The 26,307-nt window shown below is 43.0% G+C and overlaps 1 protein-coding gene across 1 annotated transcript in view; it reads right to left on the reverse strand.

Moving 5' to 3' along the window:
• Positions 1–566: 566 nt before the first annotated feature.
• The window catches only part of LOC120226417 (zinc finger protein 211-like), a 35,456-nt gene continuing 9,715 nt past the window's right edge, over positions 567–26,307 (reverse strand). The window contains exons 2-5 of the mRNA XM_039224605.1: positions 10,496–10,577; positions 5,668–6,070; positions 4,028–4,154; positions 567–3,203 (exon numbers count right to left, since the gene is read on the reverse strand). Of these exons, the coding sequence (XP_039080536.1) occupies positions 1,930–3,203; positions 4,028–4,154; positions 5,668–5,700 (1,434 nt within the window). The 5' untranslated portion in view covers positions 5,701–6,070; positions 10,496–10,577 and the 3' untranslated portion in view covers positions 567–1,929. The remainder of the gene's footprint in view (positions 3,204–4,027; positions 4,155–5,667; positions 6,071–10,495; positions 10,578–26,307) is intronic.

Below are 26,307 nucleotides of genomic sequence, written 5' to 3' on the forward strand. Positions count from 1 at the left end.
GTTATTTTTCTTACAATTTTAGAAAGGCCATCATATATACAAATCCAGTGGGAAATGAAATGCTATGTGTTTCTTGCAAGAATTCCCCAGTGTGTGTTAAACATTTTTCTTTAATATGCTTGCCAATCTTCTATTTCATGGTTTGGGGACAAGAAAGACAATTTTTTGGGGGCACTTCGGTGGCTCAATTGGTAAAATGTCAGACTGGTTCAGGTCATGATCTCACTGCTTGTGGGTTTGAGCCCTGTTTCGGGCTCTGTGCTGTCAGCTCGAAGCCTGGAGCCTACTTTGGACTCTGTCTCCATCTCTCTGTCCCTCTCCTGCTCAAGCTCTCTCTCAAATATATATAAACATTAAAAACATTTTTTTAAGACAGATTTTCAAGTTTTTACCTAAGACAGTAGTAGCTTTGTGGGTAATTTGTTAAAGTCTATGGTATTTTTAGTGGCAACATTTGCTATATAAAGTCTCCACTGACTTTGAAATGATTTTGTGGTGGCAATGGCCTGGAGGGTGGGTAATGCAGTAGGAGCCACGGCGATAAACAATGAATGGGGGAAGGTTCATAGAGGTTCAGCAGTCCGTACGTTTGAAGTTTTATTTGTGGTGATCAGCGAGCGGATAGCTAAGTGGGGTAAGCAAAATCATGGCACATCCATACAGAATAGCGTTCAGCAATAAAAAAAAATGTGCGCTCTCTAAATTATTCAGCATAAAGGAAAGCAAAATTTAAAAAAGTAAAATACCTGAGTCTAATCATGTAAAAAATACAAAATAATTTACTGTGCAGGGTAGAAGTTTAAAAAGGACACAAAATTAAAGGAGTTATATAGATTTATTACCACCCATGGTTTTGTATACAATTTAAATATGTGCAGTTTTACAGCATGTTAATTATACCTCAATAAAGCTTTCCTTAAAAATCAAATAGAGGTCTGGGTCCCCTACTTTTTTGCACAAGAGTCTGCCATCCTTCCTCATGCCTGGGGAAGGGATGCCCTGCATCAAAGAGTTTCAAGGTCATTTCTATCTGGGTCAGCAACTGGTCAGAAAAGCTACAGGTCTCAACCACAGTGGGATTTTCTATCCTATTGCCATTTTCTTGCCTATGCAGCAAATATCTGTGAGATGGACTAGAAATTAAGACTGACACAACGGCCTCAACTTCCAAAACTATAGGAGGAACACTGGGGTGGAGTGTATAAACTGGAACATCAGTGGATGCAAGTTTTGTTAGAGGTTTATATATCCTAAGTCCTGCCGTCGTCTTTGTTTCCGTACAATCACGGGTTTTCGACCTGGTCCCTATAGTAGTCTTAAAATCAACCAATGACACCAGAAAGTGAACTTTACACATGAAGGCACATGATTCCTTTGCAGCGCTCGGGAACAGCTTCCCCATGACAGTGCTCGACATCGTGTGACACCCTGGGAAAAAGGAACCACTCTCACAGGAGCCCTACAGTGGTCAGAAGAGAAATACCGTGTCCTCGTGGTACACTGCAAGGAGGTCTAGAAGGTAAACAGTATTTTCATTTCAACCCCTTGGCACTGTCAAAACTGGGTCAGAACCCTAATGAGGAAGAAGGGACTTGCTGTGCTACCCTCCCCCGTCACTCACAATGGTCGAGAGACGATCTGCCCTGAATGAGGAACCTGGCAGAACAGAGTAAGAACACGCTGGGCTCCTGGAAGCTTCCCCACAAACCTAGGGGTTTTGGGAGATCTCCCCGGTGTGGACGTTCAATTTCCAAGAGGTGGCTCCCTCACAAAGTCTCTAGTTCTAGGAAACACCACATTCCGGACAGGACCTTCTGGGGCCCAACAAGGCCGGACCTGTAGGTGAAGGCTTACACCGACATCTGTTGCACATATGTAACACATATGTAGCTTATGAACCATTTCCCCACAGTCGCTGCACTCCTGAGGTTATCTGGTGTGAAGTTTTCGGTGTTGAATGATGTGGGAGCTTTGGCTGAAGGATTTCCCACATTCCCCACACTCGTAAGGCTTTTCTCCTGTGTGGACTCTCCGGTGCTGAATGAGGTTGGACTTTTGGCTAAAGGATTTCTCACACTCATTGCACTTATAAGGTCTGGCTCCCGTGTGAATTCTCTGGTGTTGATTGAGAGTGGACCGGTGGCTGAAGGATTTCCCACACTCACCACACTCGTAAGGCCTTTCTCCGGTGTGAATGCGCAGGTGCTGAACAAGTTTGCATTTGTAGCTGAAGGATTTTGCACATTCATTGCATTTATAAGGTCTTGCTCCACTGTGAATTTTCTGGTGTTGAATGAGGTTGGAGCTTTGGCTGAAGGAATTCCCACACTCACCACACTTGTAAGGCTTTTCTCTCGTGTGAACTCTCTGGTGTTTAATGAGGGTAGAGCTGTAGCTGAAGGCTTTCCCGCATTCGCCACACACATAAGGTCTCACTCTGTTGTGAATCTGCAGGTGCTGCACAAGCCTGAATTTGAAGCTGAAGGCTTTTCCACATTCACTGCATTTGTAAGGCCTTGCGCCAGTGTGAATTCTGTGGTGTTGAATGAGGTTGTAGCTTTGGCTGAAAGATTTTCCACATTCGTTGCACACGTAAGACCTTGTTGCTGGGCAAGCTCTCTGGCAATTACTCAGGATGGAGCTTTGGTTAAAAGGTTTCTCACAGTTCTCCCAGGCATGGTAACTTTCTCTAGGGTCAGGCTGCTGATGCTGGAAAAGTTTATTATAGTCACAGCTGAATGACTTCTCATAGTCGCTACATGTGTGCGAACTTTTTCCGCCCGGAAAGGACTCGTGCTCGAAGCTGCTGTGTGGTTTTGCCCCTTTGAGAGTGGCCTGATGCTGGAGGAGACTCAATACGGCCAGGAAGTCCTTCCCTATCTCCCCGCAGGGGAAAGGCTTCCCAGACACATGCAACTTGTAGCTTGTCACAAACTCCATGTCCCATCTGAATGGCTTCTCTTCGTTGTGCTTCTGGTGAAGGCTTGCACTGAACCACAACTGCTTCCCGCATGCCTCACAGGTGGATTTCTGGCCCGGATGTGGTCCTTGTTCCTCCGCCAGGTACAAAATGTCTCTCCCAACCAAGACGCACTTGTCACAGGGCTGAGCTTTCCAGATGGGTGGTCCTGGATTTGGAGCCTTGCCCAGTGACATTCGTTGCACAGAAAGTGCCTCCTCATCTTCCATTCCGTACCAGCAACCTGAAAGCCCAGAGATGCAGGTGTGAAGTGCATGTTATCTTTGGCGGAAGGGGAGGGCCAAGCACAAATGTCTGTCGGACACACTAAAGAATGAGACCGCTGGAGTTGGGTTGATTAAAGGGCTGCAGGCCTGGAATTCTAACATCACAAGATGAGGAAGGGGGTGCGGCAGAGGAAGAAGCAGGGTCTCCAAGGCACTCCTGCCACTAGCCTGCAGCTGTGAGTGCTGTGTGGACGTTTATGTCCAGGCCCAGGAACATCTGGTTGCAACTGACTAGACGGTATTCAAAGACTAATGGACGTGTAACTTAACACTGGGGAACAGCAAGGGACCAAAGGCTTCCAAGAGGAAGATGGGGGAAAACAGAAATGAGGTGTGCGGCTGCTGGCATCAACACACAGGTGGGCCGTTCTGTGAAGGACCCCGGACTCTTCTAAACCCTGGGTGAGCGAAGCGGGACTTGGATAACACAAATCTCTGAGGCAAGGACAGGCAGAGGACTAGCAATGCCCCAGAGCAATTCTGCACACGACCAAGATCCAGAAAGAAGAGTCCTACTGTGAGCAGAACCACAGAGGAGTATCTTGTAACAGCCCCTTGTTACAAGCCCCTCTTCTGCCAGAGACCAGAAATGTGAGCCAGGAGGAGGGGAAACCCGGGCGGGGGCCACAGGTCTGGACAGCAGCGCTGGATGCGGAAGCTGTGGGCTCACCAGGAGGGCAGCTGTAGAGCCGGCCCTGGTGGCAGTGGTACCTGCGATCTCTACAACCCAGTGTGAGGCGGGGAAAGTCTAGCCCAGGGCACAAGGGGGTGAGCGCCTTACCCAGTGAGATCACAAGTGCAAAGTTCTCTAGCATCACATCGTGGTACAGGCATCTCTGCGCCTCATCAAGGAGCCCCCACTCCTCCCAGGAGAAGTACACAACCACGTCTTCAAAGGTCACACCATCCTGTCATAATGGGGGAGAGATGAAAGCATCAACAGTCCCCTTTCCGCAGGACCTAACTCCTCCTCCTCCAGGCCACCCCACTAAGAGGAGACACCAAGCCCTGGTGCCAATAAATCACTATGTCAACCCTCTACAAGAACAAGGACGTTGTGGGCAGACAAACAGAATCTGAAGCTCAGGGCTGGGCCTGCAAGGCCTCACCAGCCCCCAGGCAGGCAATTTCCCCAAAATCCTCGACAGTGTATCTGCCAGGTACAACCAAGGATGGACTCCACCCTCCCTCCTAAGTCCCTAATACTGAAGGTCTGGGGGGTGGGGGGTGTCTGTCAGTTCCTACACCTCTCTTACCCCCTAAGTGCCTCCCTATAGTACTGACCCCACAGCATCAAGAGTGCTTGGCAAGCTGGACCCCACTTCCCAGGGCAACCTCAAATCCATAATGAAGACCTGCTTTTCATCTCCTGTGTCCCAATTTCCTCTTCTTTAAGGATACTACTAATCATATTGGATTTAGAGCCTCACTTTAGTTAAACTTAAAGCCCCTAGATCCGAGTGCTGGGAATTAATGAATGATCTTTGCCCCTGAGCTCATCCACCAGGCTCCATGAGAGCTTGCCACAATTAAGCAGCAGCCTACTCGTGTCCACTCGTCCCCTGAAAGTCTTCTGTCCCTTCCCTGTGTTTGAGAGGCCACTTGCTCCAAGAAACAGCTTCAGACTCAGTGCCCAAACTCTTCTTCCTGGCCTCTTGATCATGTTACCACCATAATCAGAATTTCTCTTCCTAGGTGTAATGTGAAGTGCCACCTACACATCTAATGTTGGACCCCACTCAGATGTTTAGACTTTTATATCCAGCTGCCCATTTCATGCCTGCATCCAAAGTTTTCTAAGACAAAAGCCCCAGGGGCCACTCTGGTCTCTATTCTCTACCTCACTCTCCACAGTAGAAAATCGGCTTGGCTCTACCTAAGGAATTTAAAATCCAACAACTTCTCTTACCTCCGTGGCCACAATTTACATCTACGTAGCCTCCCCACTAACCTTCCCAGTTATGTTTTCTGCAGTTACAAAGCATTGGTAAGAGAAGATCCAAACCATCAGGAGGAAATAACATTTGTATTTCCCTGAATACTCCCAGCTCAGCTGTACTGGTAGCTGTGCCCCAGGACAACCTCATCTTACTGACCACCAGAACGGGGAAGGCCTCCAACCCACATAACCTCTAGTTTAATGTCTTTCCAGGGTCCTGAACACCCTCCTCTTACTTCTGTATGTTCTAAAAGTGCTTCATCAGTAGAGGGTAGGGCTCAACGAGCTGTGGTCTCCACTGCCTCCCTGACCCCCCCCGTGGTCTTGAGTCCAGGCAGGACTCTGCCTCATGCTCTGCTTCTGCACATACAAAACTCACACCAGGTTTCCCTTGGTTTGGAGCTTGCACACAGGTGCTCTGACATGGGGCCCCCGCCCATGAGTGCCTCCCTTGTCTGGGACCCCAAGGCCTGGGCATCTACCTGAGCTGGGTCCCTGGGCGTGGCCGCCGCCATCGGATTCTGTGGGCACAGCAAGGCTGGGAGCCGCCCGGCGTCTCGGACCCGCCTCTGAGCAGCAGGGACACCTCTGGTGCTGCCACAGTCCTCACGTCGTCTCGAGCCAGCACTCTGGAGCCTCCAACCGGGAAACGGAGTCGAGAGCTGCCAAAATGACTGCCACCAGGACCCCGCAAGTCCCACCTGGACGAGATGGCACACACGGAAACGCCCGTCTCCTGGACCTTCATTGGCTCCACGCTGAAGTCACTTGGTGTAGGGTCCTCCGGGCAGTGCGGTTCTCACGGGTCCGTAAGCCTCTGCTAAGTGCACTGCATATCAGAGCCTCCTGAAGCACAGGTGAAGTGGCGCCTCGTGCTGTGTGGTTCTGGAGGGGTGGAGGTGGAGGGGCTTCGCTCAGAAACGGGGCTGGGCCAGATTCCCGGGAGTTGCCTGCAACTGCTCACTGAAAGGTTTAGCAACAATGGTGCTGTTGCAGACTTCATGAAGTCCGTGTGCGCCCACGGGTGACCAGTTCTATCCCAGATGCCCCCAAAGGTTACAGATCCAAACGCACACAGCATCCCATGGTCACTCACATAGTGTGTGCGACCTCATCTGCCATGGTTTTGTTTTCTCAAGGGTCAGCCCCCAGGCAGTTTCTAACACCCAAAGGCCATGGATTCTGGTATTTGGTACAGTTCACAATCACAGAGAAATGTGAGGGAGACCATTATAGCCTCAGCCAGAAGCTACAACACACTTGGAAATGAAGGGGATTCTAAACCTTTCAAAGCCAAAATTCTCAATGCAGAGAGTTTCTCCACCCTCTGCAAATGTTAGGGTTCTCAAGAGATGTGGGTTATAAAATAGAAGGCTCCAAAGTGAATTCTGTGTCACATGAGAGAGATCACTGACACCTGTCATGCTCACAGGCTCCTATAGCTTTACATAGGACCCACTGTAAAAGGGTTACCTGTGCGAGGACTGACCAGGGAGCAGAGAAAGACGGGGGCACCGGGCACAGGCCTCCTGCAGAGGTAGTTCTGAGTCACTACATGTATCTGAATGAAAGCAGCAAATACAACTGTATATTTTATCTATATAGGGGGCTTAAATAGACGAAGATATAGACTCATTAACGATATTTTTAGGTATATACTTCTGAATCAGGTTGGCAGAGTATATACCTACACATATTTTGTGACTGATTTGATAATAAAATTTTTGTAACGTTTATTCATTTTCAAGAGACAGAGCATGAGCAGGGCAGGCGCAGAAAGAGAGGGAGACACAGAATCTGAAGCAGGCTCCATGCTCCAAGCTGTCAGCAGAGAGCCCAACGTGGGGCTTGAACTCACAAACCAAGAGATCATGACCTGAGCCAAAGTCAGACACTCAACAGACTGAGCCACCCAGGCATCCCATGACTTGCTACTTAAAGGATATGGTATGTAAAGCTGAGGGAAACCTGGTGGCTGTTGATGCTAACAAGTTTCTCACAGTTCTTGGAAAACAAAACAAAAAACAGTGCATGCACCAAGAATAATCTTTTGGGATCTTCAGTTAGAAAATATTCTAAAGCTCATGACCCTCTTGTGAAACAAGAGGTTTGGAATTTGCAGGTAATGAGGCCCTGTTCAAAGGGTCACCTAGAACTGCTAAATGCTGTGGTATCTGTTCTGACTGCTCTACCCTCAGGCCTCATTACTGAGACACAAGACTGAAATTATGCCATAATCCTATAATAGCTTCTAAATGAAAAGTTGCAGGTCTCTCTCACTTTAAATCAAAAGCTAGAGGGGCACCTGGGTGGCTCAGTCGGTTAAGTGTCCGACTTTGGCTCAGGTCATGACCTCATGGTTCGTGGGTTCCAGCCCTGTGTCAGGCTCTGTGCTGACAGCTAGTTGAGAGCCTGGAGCCTGCTGTCAATTGTGTCTCCCCCTCTCTCTGACCCTCCCCTGCTCATGCTGTCTCTGTCTCTCAGAAATAAAAGCTCAGTGCTTTGTCACTGAGCAGCGATATTTTGAAAGAAAATTTTTTTTCCTGCGCACTACGTCTCAACAGTAGTAAAACAGGCTTAAATAAAAAAATAATAAATAAAGTGCTACTCCAGGGAACACACAAGCAATAAGAACATGAAACAGCCTTACTAAGGATACAGAGAAAGTTTCACTGGTCTGGACGGAAGACCAAAGTGCCCACAACATTCCTTTAAGTCAAAGCCTAATCCAGAGCAAGGCCCTAACTCTCTCCACTTCTATGAAGGCTGCAGAGGTGAGGAAGCTGCAGAAGACAAGTTTAAAGTTAGCAGAGGTTGGGTCATGACGCTGAAGGAAAGAAACCATCTCTGTAACAGCAAAGGACAAGGTGGGGCAGCTCGTGCTGACACAGAAGCTGCAGCAAGCGCTCCAGAAGACCCAGCGGAGATCGTTCATGAAGGTGGCTGCACTGAACCACAGATTTTCCAAATGCAGACAAAGCAGCCTGTGGCTGCAAGATGCCATCTAGCACTTTCTTAGCTGGAGAAGTCAAGCTTGTTAGGGGTTCACGTATCATTCTGAAAATCCCAGGGCCCTTAGGAATTCTGCGAAATCTACTCTGCCCGTGCTGAAAGTAAAACAGCAAAGTCTGGGTGACAGCACATCTGTTTATATGGTTTACTGAATTATTTTTTAATACTTATTTATGGGAGAGCACAAGCGAGGGAGGGGCAGAGAGGGGGACAGAGGATCTGAAGAGGACTCTGCAGTGACAGTCTGACAGCAGTGAGCCTGACGCGGGGCTCACACTTACAAACTGCTAGATCATGACCTGAGCCGAAGTCAGGTGCTCACCAACTTAGCCACCAGGTGCCACTGGTTTACTGAATATTTTAAGCCTGTTTTCCTACTGTTGAGAAGTAGTGCTCAGGAAAAAAGATTTCACAATATCGCTGCTCAGTGACAAAGCACTCTGATGGAGATGTATGATGAGATTAATGTTTCACGCCTGCTGTAGCCCATGGATCAAGGAGTACTTTTGACTTTCAAGTCTTAAGAATACAATTTGTGAGGCCAGAAAACTGAACTGAAAACCTTCTGCAATTCCATTCTAGCTGCCATTTATGGGTGGCAAAGTCAAAAGTATGGCCAGGACCATGTGTAGCAACATGGATGGAACTTGAGGGTGTTATGCTGAGCGAAATAAGTCAGGCAGAGAAGGACAGATACCATATGTTTGCACATGTAGGAGGATTAGGAGAAGAAGGGGGGAAATGGTGGGGGAAAGGGAGAGAAGCAAACCATGAGAGACTCTTGAATGATGACAAAAACTGAGGACTGATGGATGTGGGGGGGAGGGGGGATGGGCATGGAGGAGGACACTTGTGGGGATGAGCACTGAGTGTTATGTGGAAACTAATTTGACAATAAACTATTAGAAAAAAAAAAAAAAAGTATGGCCAGGAGTCGTGATGGTCAGCGGAAGACGTCCGCGGAAGAACTGCGACTAACGGCAGATGCAGTGGCAACGGCAAGAGAACTGGAATTAGAAGTAGACGACAGGTGACCGAACTGCTGCAAGATGCAAGTTCACGATAAAAGCTGAAGTGGATGACCTGAGAAAGTGGTTGCTTGAGGCGGAACCTATTCCTGGGGGAAAGGCCTACAGACCACTGAGGTGACAGTTGGGGAAGAAGATGCTATCAAACAGCATCACGTGCTAATCTCCTTCTGTGACAGAAGATGAACTGAAATGGCAAACCTCACTGCCGTAGTTTAAGAGACGGCCATAGCCACCCACATGTTCAGGGCCATAAGCAAAATGATTGTGACTCACTGAAAGCTCAGATGAGGGTTAATGGTTTTTTTTTTTTAGAAGACAGTATTTCTCAGTTAAGTACGTATATCGTTTTTAAGACCTAATGCTACTGTGCACTGTAAAGACAACGGTTATGTATGTACTGGGAAACCAACGATTCACTGTACTTGCTTTGCTGCGGTGGTCTGGAACCAAGTTTGTTCCCACAGTGTTCTTGTTGATGGCAATTAAAATATGCTACTTTGGCGTGAGATTCAACATAGGCAGAGAGAAGCTTTCCTGAGTATCCATTAACTGATAAAAGTAGAAACTTTTTAGGACGAGGAGTGTTCTCAATCCTCCCTCTCTCAGAAGACAGAAAGTTGGAACTGAGATCAAACTACACAAACCAACCTCTAGCTTTCTCACATCTGTACCCTCTTCTGCTAAGAGCATAAAGGGAAACAGGTCCCTATACAAGACATGTGACCTTTTCTTCATCATTCACAGCATTAGATTAAAATACTATTTAGACAGTTTAGAGATTTATACTCATCAAGGTCCACATGCACTGTCCATACCTTCACATGAAACATTTTTCACCAATGATCACAAAATAAACATTTTGGGTGTTAGCTTAAAATTCAAATCAGCATTGGTTTTCTACTGTCAAACTCCCCAAACCTGAAAAAGCCATACATTGATGTTTTCATGAAATTCTGTCTTTGAATAACTGTTGATACACCAGTTTCTTTCATATCCTACAATTGCTATTCAACACGGAGCGCAAAATTCTCAGCAGCTCAACTGACAGTATATGTTCTGGAGGGAATGTAGAGCCCAGAGGCTGTATTTGGAAAAAGATGTTTTCCTTGCCCCCACGCAGAACTGAGAAACACGTTGTCACTGCTAATGAGCACAAAGAGAGGAAACGCTGAGAAGCACATAGACACAGGGTGCTGTGTTCATGAGCCAGGGTTTTCCAAAAGGGCAAGACACAAGTAAATGAGTAAAAACAGTTAAACAGACTCACCAGGATCAGTATGGTGCACACGGTTCTGGATTCAAAGGAAGAGGGTGCACTGCTGAGAAGATACTGAATCCACTGCTTGGACCTTAAAGAACAAAGACGACGTCGTGTCAAAAGTCCAGACCATGAGGCTCAAACACATTACATCAATATCACAGATGCTGACTAAATTTCCTATTCCTCCTAAGCCTTCCAATCTGCAATATCCCAGGGAAATGTATACATTTCCCCCCATATTTCTGTTTCTTCTCCTCAACAAAACTGGCACTCTCACAGGAATGTCAATAATAAGTTATAAAATTATAAAGAAAACAGTGAGGAATTTCCAAGGATCCCAACTCTAGTCTGAATGAAGAAGACAATATTCAAATTTAAGTTAGTCTTCTAACTACCAATTTTTAGACAGTGTGCTAGAGGCTGATTTAATTTGATTTAATTTGAATGAAAAGACTAGTGACAAAGAAACTGGGTCATTATCATCATACCGGAAAATGAGTGTGAAACAGTACACAACAAGTTGTTTCAATTTAGTAATCAAGCTCTATCAACAATAACCAAAGTATGGATAGAGCCCAAAGGTCCATCAATGGATGAAAATGTCATACACACACACACACACACACACACACACACACACACACACACACACGAATATTACTCGGCAATCAAAAAGAATGAAATCTTGCCATCTGCAACTACGTGGATGGAACTAGAGGGTGTTATGCTAAGTGAAATTAGCCAGTCATATGACTTCATTCATATGAGGACTTTAAGATACAAAACAGATGAACATAAGGAAAGGGAAGCAAAAATAATATCAAAACAGGGAGGGGGACAAAAACATAAGAGACTCTTAAATATGGAGAACAAACAGTGAGTTGGAGTTATGGAGTTACTTGGAGGGGTTATGGGCTAAATGGGTAAGGGGCATTAAGGAATCTACTGAAATCGTTGTCGCACTATATGCTAACCAACTTGGATATAAATTTAAAAAATAAATGAAAAAAAAATTAGTAATAATCCTAAGAGCAGGCCTTTCATAATTACAAGGCTATTCTATTTGTATAGATTGTTTTTTAATGACAAAGATTAGAATCACAGAATCAACCTAACATCTATTAATTGGGAACTGAATAAATCTCCACGGAGCATTAGGTAGTTGCGGATGTGATTGGTAACTTCCCCACTGCTGAAACTTCAGGTCATAATCTTCTATTAAATAAAGTACTAAAGGGGGCGTGTTTGCCTATTTGTGTTGAATGTTTGTGGTTGGGTAGGGCACAGGAAGGGACAAGTAAGGGGTGTTTCTGGGTAAAGCTGATCAAACTGTGATTCATAAAAGATTTAGTTACTCTGACTTGGTAGTGCATTTTGCAGAACTGTATCAGGGCCGCAGAATGTTTTCCAAGTCACTCATAAGGTTCTCTGAGTAGCCTGAAGCTCACTGGACAATTACGTGTATGCTTTCAGATCTTATGCTAGGTTATCCTATGAGCAGTCACTAATAAATGTGTTTGTTTTCATCCTTCTTCGTCAGAAAGAATAACCAGGGTTCTAAAAATAGCAAAACATGCTCACAGTGCTTTCTGGTATAACTGGAGTTCGCAGACTAGGATACCCAATTTAATGTGAATCTCAGATGAATAATGAATAACTTTATAAAGTATATTGCATGGGTCACACTTAGAGTAAAAATATATTTTCTAAATCTGGAGACCCTAAGTATACTGGTAATTCACGATTTCAACTGAGCATCATTTTACCATGTGAAACTGGCCTTTTGATTTTCTTGTTGCTGCTTAAACAATACAAATGTACTGAATTACATTTCTGGAAGTCCAAGGTCCACAACGGGTTTCCATGGAGTCAGCAACGCTGCCTTCCTTTCCGGAGGCGCCGGGAAAGAATTTATTCTTTAGCCTTTTCCAGTTTCAGAGGCCACCCAGACCTGGACTCTTGGCCTCTTTCCATCTCAAAGCCAGAAACTGGCAGGTGAGTCTTTCTCACCCTGCATCATTCGAACGTTTTCCATTTTCTGCCTATCATTTCCCCATGTAAGAACCCTTACCATCATACTGAGCAGGCTCAGGTAATCCAGCATAATCTCCCCATTTCTAGGTCAGTGGATCAGTACTATTACTTCTACCTACTACCTTAAGTCTCCTTTACCGTGTAACCTGACATTATGACACAGACATTTAAGGGATACCTAGCTTGCTCAGTCAGTTGAGCATCTAACTCTTAGTTTCGGCTCAGGTCATGATCTCCCGGTTTGTGAGACTGAGCCTGGAGTCAGGCTCCACATGCTGACAGCATGGAGCCTGCTTGGGATTCTCTCTCTGCCCTTCCCCCACATGTGCTCACTCTCTCTCAAAATAATAAACTTAAAAAAGACAAGGACATTTAAGTGGGGCATTATTCTGCCTATCCCATTGGCTTAAAAACGACTATAAATCCCAAAATCCAGCAGAAACTTTCCCTCTCATTAGCAACATTGGGTTATATGGTTTTAGAGGAGTATCTGGTGCTGGATCCCCCTCAGGCCCTAACAGTATGAGTGACCCCAACAATTCTGTCTTTTAAGGGGTGATTTCTGCTTTATCCTTTTTTTTTTTAATGTTTTATTTATTTCTGTGAGAGAGGGAGAGAGAGACAGTGTGATCAGAGGAGGGTCAGAGAGAGAGGGAGATACAGAATCTGAAGCAGGCTCCAGGCTCTGAGCTAGCTGTCAGCACAGAGTCCGACGTGGGGCTCGAACCCATGAACTGTGAGATCATGACCTGAGCCAAAGTCGGATGCTTAACCAACTGAGCCACCCAGGCACCCCTGATTTCTGCTTTATCCTTAACTGCATATTGATACCACTGGGCAGAGGAAGAGAAATTCTTCAGGACTCTGCTGATAGCTACAATTTCTTCTCCTTATTGCTTTCATTCTAACCATTCTCCTCAGATACATTTTTTACCTTGCTGGAAGTAAAAGTTTTATTTATCTGTACTTTCATGGCTTTATTGAGCTACAATAACTGAACACACTTAAAGTGTACAATGTGGTGAGTTTTAACACAAACATATATCACTGAAACAAACCGTCACCACAATCATGACAGGAAACATACTCATCACCATCCCAAATTTTCTCACAACCCTTTCCACTACATCCCTCCCTCATTCAACCACCATTTGCAGGAAACTGATCTGCCTGTGTTACAACGGATTAAGTTGCATTTTCAAATATCTTAAACAGACCATGCTGTGTGTTCACTTTGTCTAAATTCTTCCACTCAGCAGAATTAGAGATTCATCTATGTTACTGCATATACCCACGTTTCTTTCCTGTTATGTAGTGGATATGTGCCCCCCAAATTCATAGGCTGGCTCTAGCCCCAATTCAGAATTAAAAGGTTGAGTATGGACAGGTAATTATGTTAGATAAGGTCCTCCGGCTGGGACTCTCATCAAGAGATTAGTGATAGCAGGTAAGAGATACCAGAGACAGAGCAGAGGAAGACGGCAGAGCAGGATGGCTCACCTCCTCCCACAGAGACACCAAAGGCAACAATTAAGTATAACAGCAACTCACTCTGAAAATGACCTTAAGACTAAGCGAAACACTTACTCCACGGCTCTAGACAAAAAGCCAAATCGAGAAGGGTGGGAGGGGCAGTGATGTGGTCCAGAACCAAACCCCTCGCATGGCAAGCCACAAGCAGGAGGGATACCCACAGGCACAGAGGTCCTCCCTGAGGAATGAGAGGATCGATCCCCACATCGGGCACCCCTGACCCTAGGGACCTGTACCAAGAAAATGACCGCCATAATATCTGACTCTGAAAATAAGCAGAGATTAACTCTGGTAATGGGAGAGCCAGAAGGCTACAGGAAACTGAGATTCTATTCTTAAAGGGCCAGCATACTATAACACTCAGTTTGAAACTCAAGACAAAAGGCAGCAGTTTGAAAAATACCTCTGTTACATGTGAAGGAGATTCACTGACTAATTTCAGAGGATGTGCCAGAGGAGCAAGGATCTGCAGAAGACTTTTCAAGGAAAAGAAGTGCTGGCAGGAGCCATTTTTCTTGCTCTCCTTCAGCCTAGCTGGCTGGATGCTTGTAGGAGTCAGTTTTGACTCCATCAGTGCTACCTCACTAGCACTGCTACCCCCAGTGCTGGCATGCCTGGCCACAGCCTGCAGGCAGCCCCAACTGGGACAGGCACCTCTCCAAAGCAACTCCTGCCCCAGGGAGGAGAGATTGACCCCACCCACCATCATACCAGCAGCAGCTACAGCTTGGCCTCTCGACCAGCCACACGAGGGACCAGCCCTGCCCACCAGTGTGCAGGCAGGGTCGGGTCACTGCAGACAGATGGGCTGGGGGCCAGCCCCACCCACCAGTATGCCCACAGCAGTCCTGGCCCAGTTACAAAAGAGCTCGTAAAGCACACACAGAGGACACACCACTGGTTCTGGTGACTGGGGAACTGGGCTAGTGGGCCCTCAGGACACCTTCTACATAAAAGGTCCCTACTTTCAAGAGCAGAACTGGTAGCTGATCTACCTAACACATACAGATGAGAGTGGGCGTGTTCAGGGTGGTATGGCCATAGATTCTACCTAATACAAACACAAGGAGTCAGACAAAATGTGAAAAAGGAGAAATATGTTTTAAATATGAAACATGACAAAACCTTGGGAAAAGAACTATATGATACAATCTACCTGATAAAGAGTTCAAAGTAATGGTCATAAAGATGCTCACTGGTCTTGATAGAACAGTGGATGAATTCAGTGAGACTTCAATAAAGAAATACAAAATATAAAAAGAACTAGAGCTGAAAATACAATAACTGAAATGAAAACTATACTAGAGGGAATTCACAGATTAGAAGATGCAGCAGAATGGATAGGTGAGCCAGAAGTTATTATAGTAGAATACAGCAGTGCAAAGCACTAAAGCTGAACAGTGAAATGAAAAAAATTATTTTTAAAAACTGGGATAGGCTAAGGGATCTCTGGAACAACCTCAATTGTACCAATATTTGCTTTACAGGAGTTTCCAAAGGAGAAGGGAGAAAATGGTGAAAACTTCCCTAACCTGGGGAAAGGAAACTGATGTCCTATCCCAGGAATAACAAAGAGCCCAAAACAAAATGAACCCAAGTAGGTCCACAGTAAAACACAAAATAATTAAAATAGAAAAAAATCTGAATAAAGAAATGATCTTAAAAGCAGCTAAAGAAAAGCTAATAGTTACATACAAGGGAGACTCCATAAGGCTATCAGTTGAATTTTCAACAGAAACATTTCTGGCCAGAAGGGAGTGTCATATATTCAAGGTACTAAAACAAAACAAAACAAAACAAAACAAAACAAAACAAAACAAAACAATCTACAACCAAAAATACTTTACCAAGCAAGATTATCACTCAGAATTGAAGGAGAGATAAAGCTTTTCGAGATAAACAAAAGTTAAAGTTCATCACCACTAATCTGGCCTTACAAGCAATGTTAAAGGGACATCTTTAAGCAGGACAAAGAAAAACATATAACTAGAAGAAAATTATGAAAGGAAAAATTGCACAGGTAAAACAAGTATATAATAAAGGTAGTAGATCAATGACTTATCAAGCTATTATGAAGGCTAAACAGCAAAAGTAGTAAGATTTTGGTTTATTAATTTTGCAAAACTTGGCTACAATATACAAGAAACATGTAAAATATGATATCATATACATAAAACTTGGAGGAGGGAAGAGTAATAAACATAGTGCTTTTAGAATTTACATGACCACCAACTTAACCTGTAATACTTAAAAAGCCATCAAATCACAAGGGAAGAGCATAAAAGAAACATAAAAACCACAATGAACAAAATGCAGTAAGTACATACCTACCAATAACTAATTTAAATGTAAATGGATTAAGTGCTCCATTCAAAAGACACAGGGTGACTGAATGGATTAAAAAAACAAGACCTATCTATATACTGCCTACAACAGACTTACTTCAGACCTAAAGACATACATACTGAAAATAAAGGAATGAAAAAACATATTCTGTGCAAATGGAAATGAAAACCAAGCTGGGGTAGCAATACTTATAAAAAACAAAGTAGACTTTAAGATACAGAGTGTTAATAAAGACAAAATAATGGGGGAAAGGCCAAGTGGCAAAACAGCATGAAAGTTTTCTTGCATCTCTTGTCCCTGATATACAAGCAGATCAACACTAAGCCATCCTGAATACCTAGAAAACTGATTTGAGGATTAACACAACAATCTGGACCACCTCAACCATAGACGGCAGCAAGTACAGGGCACAGAGAATTGCACTGGAGGAGAGAGAAGCTGAGGAGGGCAGGAAGCTGTTTTTGCTTGCGGAGAGAGGACGGAGACGGGGCAGGAGGGCAGTACGGGGAAAGCACCCCCCGCCCCTGCCCAAAAGCAGCTGGAGACAAAAGAAAGAGTACACAAGGGACTGAACAAAAAAGAGAGAAAGGAGAAAGGAAAGGGTTTAAATTCCATTAAGACTCTGTACAGAAAGGGGGTGCAGAGTCTGAAACTCTGCAGCTTGATACCTGGCAGTGGGAAGGGCGAATCCCCAGGAGCAGACAGCAAAGTCCAAGGGGTCCTAGGACCACACGGAGAGAGGTGGTTCCCCTGCCAGAAGGACATTTGGTAGAGGCTGTGCGGCCACCCCACAGGCCAAGGTCCTAGTGGACCCTGGAGAACAACCACATTCGCTGGTGGTTAAGTGGGAAGGACAAGGAACAAGGATGTGAAGTGGGAAGCCTGGTACCATGACTGGCCCCCAGCCACAGTCTCTGGGCAGCGGCAGTCTCTTGAACATTCCCGGGGGCGGGAGGGCATCCAACCATTGCTCAGTGAGACCCTCCCCCAGAATGTCTGAGTGAATCAAAGCCACAGTCCCTCAGAAGTGAGGGGTTGAGAAACACAGCCACATCTGAGATAAAATTCAGGAGGGAGGTGCCACCTGGCAGGCTGATGGCTTGGTCACGGACAATGTAAAAGCGGGGAGTGGACAGAAGCCAAAGAGACAAAGGAAGGGTGCACGACTGCTGGTCGGGGAGAGCACACAGTTCTGATACTAGAGACTGGGTAGCTGGGTGATGCCATTTCCACCCCTACGGCGCATGCACATACACACCTATATGCACCACAACAATCCACCCCAGTAAGCTAAGCAGCGCCATCCAGTGGAGAATGGAGCCATTACACTAAGCCCCACCCAACTGGGCCAACCTTGCTCTTCAGGAACACAAGTCTCTCCGCCTGCTTAGTTTCAAACTACAAAGTGCTTCATAGTTTGACTTCTAAGGGAAACCAATGTAATTTCAATCATATTTCAGCCTGTTCCTTGGTCCATCTATTCAGTTTTTTCTTTTTCTTTTTGTGGTTAAATACAGAAAAAAATTATTTTCCATTTGTTAAAAATATTTTTTAATTTTTCTACTGTATTTTTTGTAAAATTTTCAAATCCTGTTTTACTTCCATCATTTCATTTTATTCTATTTCATTATATTCATTTTTTCAAATTTTCAAACATTTTTCTTTTTCTTATCTACCAAGCTCCTTTCAACAAACACCAAAACACACATGGGTCTAGCATCCATTATTTGATTTTTTGGTTTGTGTTGTTTTTACTTTTTTTTTTTTTTTACCTTATTAATTCCTTTTCTGACAATGATGAAATGAAGGAATTTACCCCCTAAAGAAAGAAAAGGAAGAAATGACAGCCAGAAATTTAACAGACACAAACAAGATGTCTGAACCAGACTTAATCACGATAATAAGAATACTAGCTGGAGCTAAAAATAGATTAGAATCCCTTTCTGTAGAGATAAAGGAAGTAAAAGCTAGTCCGGATGAAATTTAAAATGCTATAACTGAGCTGCAATCTCAAATGGATGTCACGGTGCCAAGATGCATCAAGCAGAGAAGTGTATCGGCGATAGAAAGGACAAACTTATGAAGCAAAAAAAAAAAAAAAAAGAGGGAGACTAAGGCAAAAGAGCACAACAAGATTCCAAGAACTCAGTGACTCATTAAAAAGGAACAACATCAGGGATGCCTGGGTGGCTCAGTCAGTTAAGTGTCCAACTTTGGATCAGGTCAAGATCTCATGGTCTGTGGGTTCAAGCCCCATGTCAGGCTCTGTGCTGACAGCTCGGAGCCTGGAGCCTGCTTCAGATTCTGTGTCTTCCTCTCTCTCTGCCTCTCCCCTGCTCATGTTCTGTCTGTGTCTCTTTCTCAAAAGTAAATAAACATTTAAAAAAAAAAAAAGGAACAACATCAGAATCATGGGGGTCCCATAAGATGAAGAGAGAGAAAAAGGGGTAGAAGAGTTATGTGAGCAAATCATAGCAGAAAACTTTCCTAACCTGGGTAAAGACAGACATCAAAATCCAGGAAGCACAGACAACTCCCATTAGATTCAACAAAAACCGACCATCAACAAGGCAGCTCACAGTCAAATTCACAAAATATTCAGGCAAGGAAATAATCACAAAAGCAGCAAGGGGCGTGGGGGGAGTCCTTAACCTACAAGGAACACAGATCAGGTTCACAGGAGACCTACCCACAGAAACTGGCAGGCCAGAAAGGAGTGGCAGGATATATTCAATGCGCCAAACTGGAAAATATGCATCCAAGAATTCTTTATCCAGCAAGGCTGTCATTCAAAATAGAAGAGATAAAAAAGTTCCCCAAACAAAATAAAAGGAGTTCATGACCAAAAACCAGCCCTGCAAGAAATTTTAAGGGAGACTCTGTGAGGGGAGAACACACACACACACACACACACACACACACGACCAAAAGCAGCAAAGACTAAAAAACAGAGACCACCACCAGAACCTACAACTCTACAGGGAACATAATGTCAATAAATTCATACCTTTCAGTACTCACTCTAAACATCACTGGACTAAATGCTCCAATCAAAAGGCACAGGGTAACAGACTGGATAAGAAAACAAGATCCCTCTATATGCTGTTTACAAGAGACCCATCTATCATGCTAATGGTTGCCAAAAGGACACCAGAGTAGCCATACTTATATTAGACAATCTGGACTTTAAAATAAAGACTGCAAAAAGAGATGAAGAAAGGCATTGTCATAATTAAGGAAGTCTATCCACCAAGAAGACCTAACAACTGTAAACATTTATGCTCTAAATGTGGAATCACCCAAATATATAAATCAATCACAAACAAAAAGAAATTCATTGATACTAATACTGGAATAGTAGAGGACTTCAATACTCCACTCACAGCAATGGACAGATAATCTAAACAGAAAATCAACAGGAAAACAAGGGCTTTGAATGACACACTGGACCAAATGGAGTTAACAGATATATTTAGAACATTTCATCCTGAAATGGCAGAATACACATTCTTCTCCAGTGAACATGGAACATTTTCCAGAACAGATCACATACTGGGACACAAATCAGCCCTCAACCAAGTACAAAAAGATCGATATTATACCATGCATATTTGACCACAATGCTATAAAACTCAAAGTCAACCACAAGAAAAAATGTGGAAAGATAACAAATACTTGGAAACTAAAAAACGTTCTACTAATGAATGAACGGGCTAAGCAAGAAGTTAAAGAGGAAATTGAAAAGTCCATGGAAGCCAATGAAAATGATACCACCAGAGTCCAAAACCTCTGGGATGCAGCAAAGGCGGTCGCATGAAGGAAGTGTACAGCAATCCAGGCCTTCCTGGAGAAGAAGAAAGAAAGAAGTCTCAGATATACGACCTAACCTTAACTCTTAAAGAAGTGGAAAAAGAACAGCAAATAAAACTGAAAGACAGTGACATGCAGAATAATGATCCTGGAGGTGCCTGGGTGACTCGGTTAGGCGTCTAACTTTGGCCAGGTCATGATCTCATGGTTCATGAGTTTGAGCCCCACATCGGGCTCTGTGCTGACAGCTCAGAGCCTGGTGCCTGCTTCAGATTCTGGGTCTCCCTCTCTCTCTGCCCCTCCCCAACTCATGTCTGTCTCTCTCTCTCAAAAAATGAATAAACATTTTAAAAATTACAAAAAGGAAGAAAAATGATCCTGGACCACTTTATAGCACCATACACAAAAATAAATTTCACAATGGATGAAAGACCTAAACATAAGACAGGAAGCCATCAAAATCCTAGAGGAGGGAAAGCAGGCAAAAACCTCTTCGATCTCGGCTGCAGCAACTTCTTACTCAACAGGTCTCCAGAGACATGGGACACAGAAGCAAAAATGAATTATTGTGAACTATTTATTTATTTATCAAAATAAAAAGCTTCTGCACAGCGAAAGAAACAATCAGCATAACTAAAAGGCAACCGATAGAATGGGAAAAGATATTTACAAACAACATATCAGATAAAGGGTTAGTATCCAAAATCCATAAAGAACTTATCAAACTCAACACTCAAAAAACAAGTCACCTAGTGAAGAAATAGGCAAAAGACATGAATAGACACTTTTCCAAAGAAGACATTCAGATGGCCAACCGACACATGAAAAAAATGCCCAACATCACTCATCATCAGGGAAATACAAATCAAAACCACAATGAGATACCACCTCACACCTGTCAGAATGGCTAACATTAACTCAGGCAACAACAGACGTTGGTGAGGATGCGGAAAAAGATGATCTCTTTTGGACTGCTGGTGGTGGGAATGGAAACTGCTGCAGCCACTCCGGAAAACAGTATGGAGTTTCCTCAAAAAATTAAAAATAGAACTACGCTGTGACCCAACAACTGCACTACCGGGTATTTTTCCAAGGGACACAGGTACGCTGTTTCAAAGGGACACATGCACCCCAATGTTTATAGCAGCACTATCAACAATAGCCAAAGTATGGAAAGAGCCCAAATGTCCATCAATGGATGAATGGATAAAGAAGATATGGCATGTATATATGATGGAGTATTACTTGGCAATCAAAAAGAATGAAATCTTGCCATTTGCAACTACGTGAATGGAACTGGAGGGTATAGTGCTCAGCAAAATTAACCAGTCAGAGAAAGACAAACATCATATGACGTCACTCATATGAAGACTTTAAGATACAAAACAGATGAGCATAAGGGAAGGGAAGCAAAAATAATATAAAAATAGGGAGGGGGACAAAATATAAGAGACTCTTAAATATAGAGAAGAAACAGAGGGTTGCTGGAGGAGTTGTGGGAGGGGGGATGGGCTAGATGGGGAAGGGGCATTAAGGAATCTACTCCTGAAATCATTGTTGCACTATATGCTAACTAACTTGGGTGTAAATTAAAAAATAAATAAATTATAGGGGCACCTAGGTGGCTCAGTCAGTTAAGCTTCCGACTTCAGCTCAGGTCATGATCTCATGGTTCCTGGGTTCGAGCCCCGCGTCAGGCTCTGTGCTGACAGCTCCGAGCCTGAAGCCTGTTTTGAATTCTGTGACTCCCTCTCTCTCTATCCCTCCCCTGCTCACGTGCTCTCTCTCTCTCAAAAATAAACATTTAAAAACTGTTTTATAGTGGGGGTGAGCACTGGGTGTTATATGGAAACCAACTTGACAATAAACGATTTGTAAAAAATAAATAAATAAAAAATAAAAAATGTTTTATAAATAAATAATAAAAAATAAAAATGTTTTATAAATAATACATAATTTTTAAAAAAGAGTGAGGGTCTACTAAACTGCCTATAAACTGATGAATGGATAAAAAAGATGCGGCATATATATACAATGGAATACTATTTGAGAATGAGAAAGAATGAAATCTTTCCATTTGCAACAATGTGGACGGAACTGAGGGTATTATGCTAAATGAAACAGGTCACAGAAAGACAGATATATTTTCACTTATATGTGGAATTTGGGAAACTTAACAGAAGACCATGGGGGAAGAGAAGAGAAAAAAAACAGTTTCAAACAGAGAGGGAGGCAGACCATAAGAGACTCTTGAATACAGATTACAAATTGAGGGTTAATGAGGGGAGAGGAAAATGGGTGATGGGCATTGAGGAATGCACCTGTTGGGATGAATACTGGGTGTTGTATTTAAGTGATGAATCGTGGGAATCTACTCCCGAAGCCAAGAGTGTCCTGTATACACTATTTGTTAGCTAATTTTACAGTAAATTATATTTAAAAAGAAAAAACTTAAAAAAAAAAAAAAAAAAAAAAGACCAGGGGCCCCTGGGTGGCTCAGTCGGTTGAGCATCCAACTCCGGCTCAGGTCATGATCTCACAGCTCATGGGTTCGAGCCCCACATCGGGCTCTGTGCTGACAGCTAGCTCGGAGTCTGGAACCTGTTTTGGATTCTGTGTCTCCCTCTCGCTCTGACCTTCCCCTGCTCGTGCTCTCTCTCTCTCAGAAATAAACAAAACATTAAAAAAAAAAAAAAGACCAAAGTAAGAACACTCAAAATAAATAAATAAACAAATAAGTAAGTAAGAAAGACAAAGTCACTGCATAACTATAAAGGTGTTAATCCAACAAGAGAATACAACTAAATATCTATAAAACCAACACAGGAGCATCTACAAATATAAAGCAAATATTGGCAGCCATAAAGGGAAAAACTAACAATAAAATAATAGAAGGGGACTTCAGGGCACCTGTGTGGCTCAGTCAGTTGAGTGTCTGACTTTGGCTCAGGTCATGATCTCATGGTCTGGGGGTTCAAACCTCACTTCAGGCTCTGCGCTGATAGCCCAGAGCCTGGAGCCTACTTTGGAATCTGTTTCTCCCTCTCTCTCTGGCTTGTGTTCTGTTTCTCTCTCTCAAAAATAAATAAATGTTGGGGCGCCTGGGTGGCTTAGTCGGTTAAGCGTCCGACTTTCACTTAGGTCATGATCTCGCGGTTCGTGGGTTCGAGCCCCGCGTCGGGCTCTGTGCTGACTGCCAGCTCAGAGCCTGGAGCCTGTTTCAGTCTGTGACTCCCTCTCTCTCTGACTCTCCCCTGCTCACGCTGTCTCTCTCTCTCTCCTAGAAATAAATAAAACATTGAAAAAAAAAAATAAATAAATAAATAAATGTTTAAAAAAAATTTTTTTTAAAGAAGGGTACTTCAATACTCCACTTACATTAATGGACAGATCATCCAGACAGAAGATCAGTAAGACACATTAAACACATAGACTTAACAGATATATACAGAACATACATTTCCAAACAATACATTCTTTTCACAGGCATTTGGAACATTCTCCCACGTCAGGCCACAGAACAAGTCTCAATAAATTTAAGACTGAAATCATATCAAGTGTCTTTTCCAACCACAACAGTATGAAACTAAAAATCAATTACAAGATAAGAAAATGGAAAAAAACACAAACATGTGGAAGGTAAACAACATGCTACTAAAAAAAGCAATTAAAAACCGGCTGGAGACATATGAAAATGGAAATGCCACAGTTCAAAATCTTTGAGATGAAGCAAAAGCTGTTGTAAGAGCAAAGTTTATAGCAATAGAGACCTACCTCAAGAAACAAGAAAAATCTCAAACAATCTAACCTTATATTTAAAGTAACTAGAGGGGCACCTGAGTGGCTCAGTCGGTTGGGCGTCGGACTTTGGCTATGGTCATGATCTCGTGGTTGGTGGGTTCGGGCCCCATGTCGGGCTCTGTGCTGAATGCTTGCTTGGAGCCTGGAGCCTGCTTCGGATTCTGTGTCTTCTTCTTTCTCTGACCCTCCCCGCTCATGCTCTGTCTCATTCTATCTCTCAAAAAATAAATAAATGTATAAAAATTTAAAAAAAAAAAAGGATTTAAAAAAATTTTTAAAATAACATAACTAGAAAAAGAACAAACAAGGTCCAAAGTTAGTAGTGTGAAAACAATAATGAATATCAGTGTGGAAAGAAATGAAATAGAGACTAAAAAACAATAGAAAAGATCAAGGACACTCAGAGTTCTTTGAAAAGCTAAAAAGAGAGAAACTTTTAGACAACTCATCAAAGAAAAGAGAGAGGACTCAAAATCAAAACTGAAAGAGGAGTTATAACTGACATGAGAGAACTATAAAGGATTAATTATAAGCCAGAAAATTGGACAATAAAGAAGAAATGGATAAATTCCTTAAAAAATATATTTATTTATCCTTCTAAGACTAGATCACAAAGAAATAAAAAATTTGAACAGACTGTTTATTTGTAACAAAACTAAATCAGTAATCCAAAACTTCCCCACAAACAAAAGTTTAGGACCAGATGGCTTCATAGGTGAATTCTACCAAACATTTCATTTAGAGTTAGTCCCTATCCTTCTCAAACTACTCCAAAATATAGAAAAGGAATGCTTCCAAATTCATCCTCTAAGCTACCATATACCTTGATACCAAAACCAAACAAAAACACTTACAAACAAACAAAAAAAACAACAGACCAGTATCCCTGATGAACAGATACAAAAATCCTCAACAAATTAGGAAACTGAATTCAATATACATTAAAAAGATCATTCACCACAACAAGTGGGATTTATTTCAGGGATGTAAGGATGGTTCAATATCTGCAAATCAACTGATACAACATATTAATAAAATGGAAAATAAAAGTCAATCATCTCTATATATATTCAGAAACAGCATTTAACAAAATTTAACATCCGTTCATAATAAAAACTCTCAACAAAGTGGGTTTAGAGGGGAAATACCTCAACACAATAAAGGCCGTATGAAAAAACTCACAGCTAACATCATCCCCAATCATGAAGAGCTGAAAGCTTTTCCTCACCGCCTACTTTCACCACCTTCATTCAGTTCAGACAAGAAAAAGAACTAAACAGCATCCAAGTTGGAAGAAAATAGTAAAACTGTCACCATCAGCAGGTGACAGGATACTATATGTAGGAAACCCTAAAGACTCCAATAAATGAATTCAATAAAATGGCAAGATGCAAAATTAATATGCAGAAATCTGTTATGTTTCTATATATTAATAAAAAAGAGAAATTAGGAAAACAGTTCTATTTATGATTGTATCAAAACAAGGAGGTTAAAGAGTTGTATTCTGAAAACTACAAGACACTGATGAAAGAATCTGAGGACAGCACAAATAAAAAGATATACCATATATCATGTTCATGGAATGGAAGAATTAGTATTTTTAAAACACCCATACTACCCAAAGCAATCTACAGATTCAATGCAATCCCTATAAAATACCAATAGTATTTTTCACAGAACTAGAACAAGGAATCCAAACCACAAAAGACCACAAATAGAGGAAGCTTGAAAAAGAACAACAAAGCTGGAAATATTACCAGATTTCAAATTATACTACAAAGCCATAGTAATCAAAACAGAAATCCTGAGGGGGACTCTCTGAGGGAAATGTTGCAAGGAACACAAGATACCAGAGACCCCACCACAAGCATAGATGCCACAAAGGACACGATGACTCTAAACACTGAATGTAAATGGACTAAATGCCCCAATCCAAAGACATAGGGTAGCAGAATGGATAAAAAAACAAAATTCATCTATTTGCTTTCTACAAGAAACTTATTTTAGACTGGAGGACACCTTCAGATTGAAAGTAAGGGGATGGAGAAATGTATATCATGCTACTGGAAGTCAAAAGAAAGCTGGAGTAGAGGGGCGCCTGGGTGGCTCAGTCAGTTAAGCGTCCGACTTTTGCTTGGGTCATGATCTCGTGGTTCGTGGGTTCGAGCCCCGCGTCGGGCTCTGTGCTGACTGCCAGCTCAGAGCCTGGAGCCTGTTTCAGAGTCTGTGACTCCCTCTCTCTCTGACCCTCCCCTGCTCACGCTGTCTCTCTCTCTCCTAGAAATAAATAAAAC

The sequence above is a fragment of the Hyaena hyaena genome, unplaced genomic scaffold (assembly GCF_003009895.1).
Source record: "Hyaena hyaena isolate Hyena2069 unplaced genomic scaffold, ASM300989v1 scaffold_1683, whole genome shotgun sequence".
In the NCBI taxonomy this organism is placed as follows: Eukaryota; Metazoa; Chordata; class Mammalia; order Carnivora; family Hyaenidae; genus Hyaena; species Hyaena hyaena.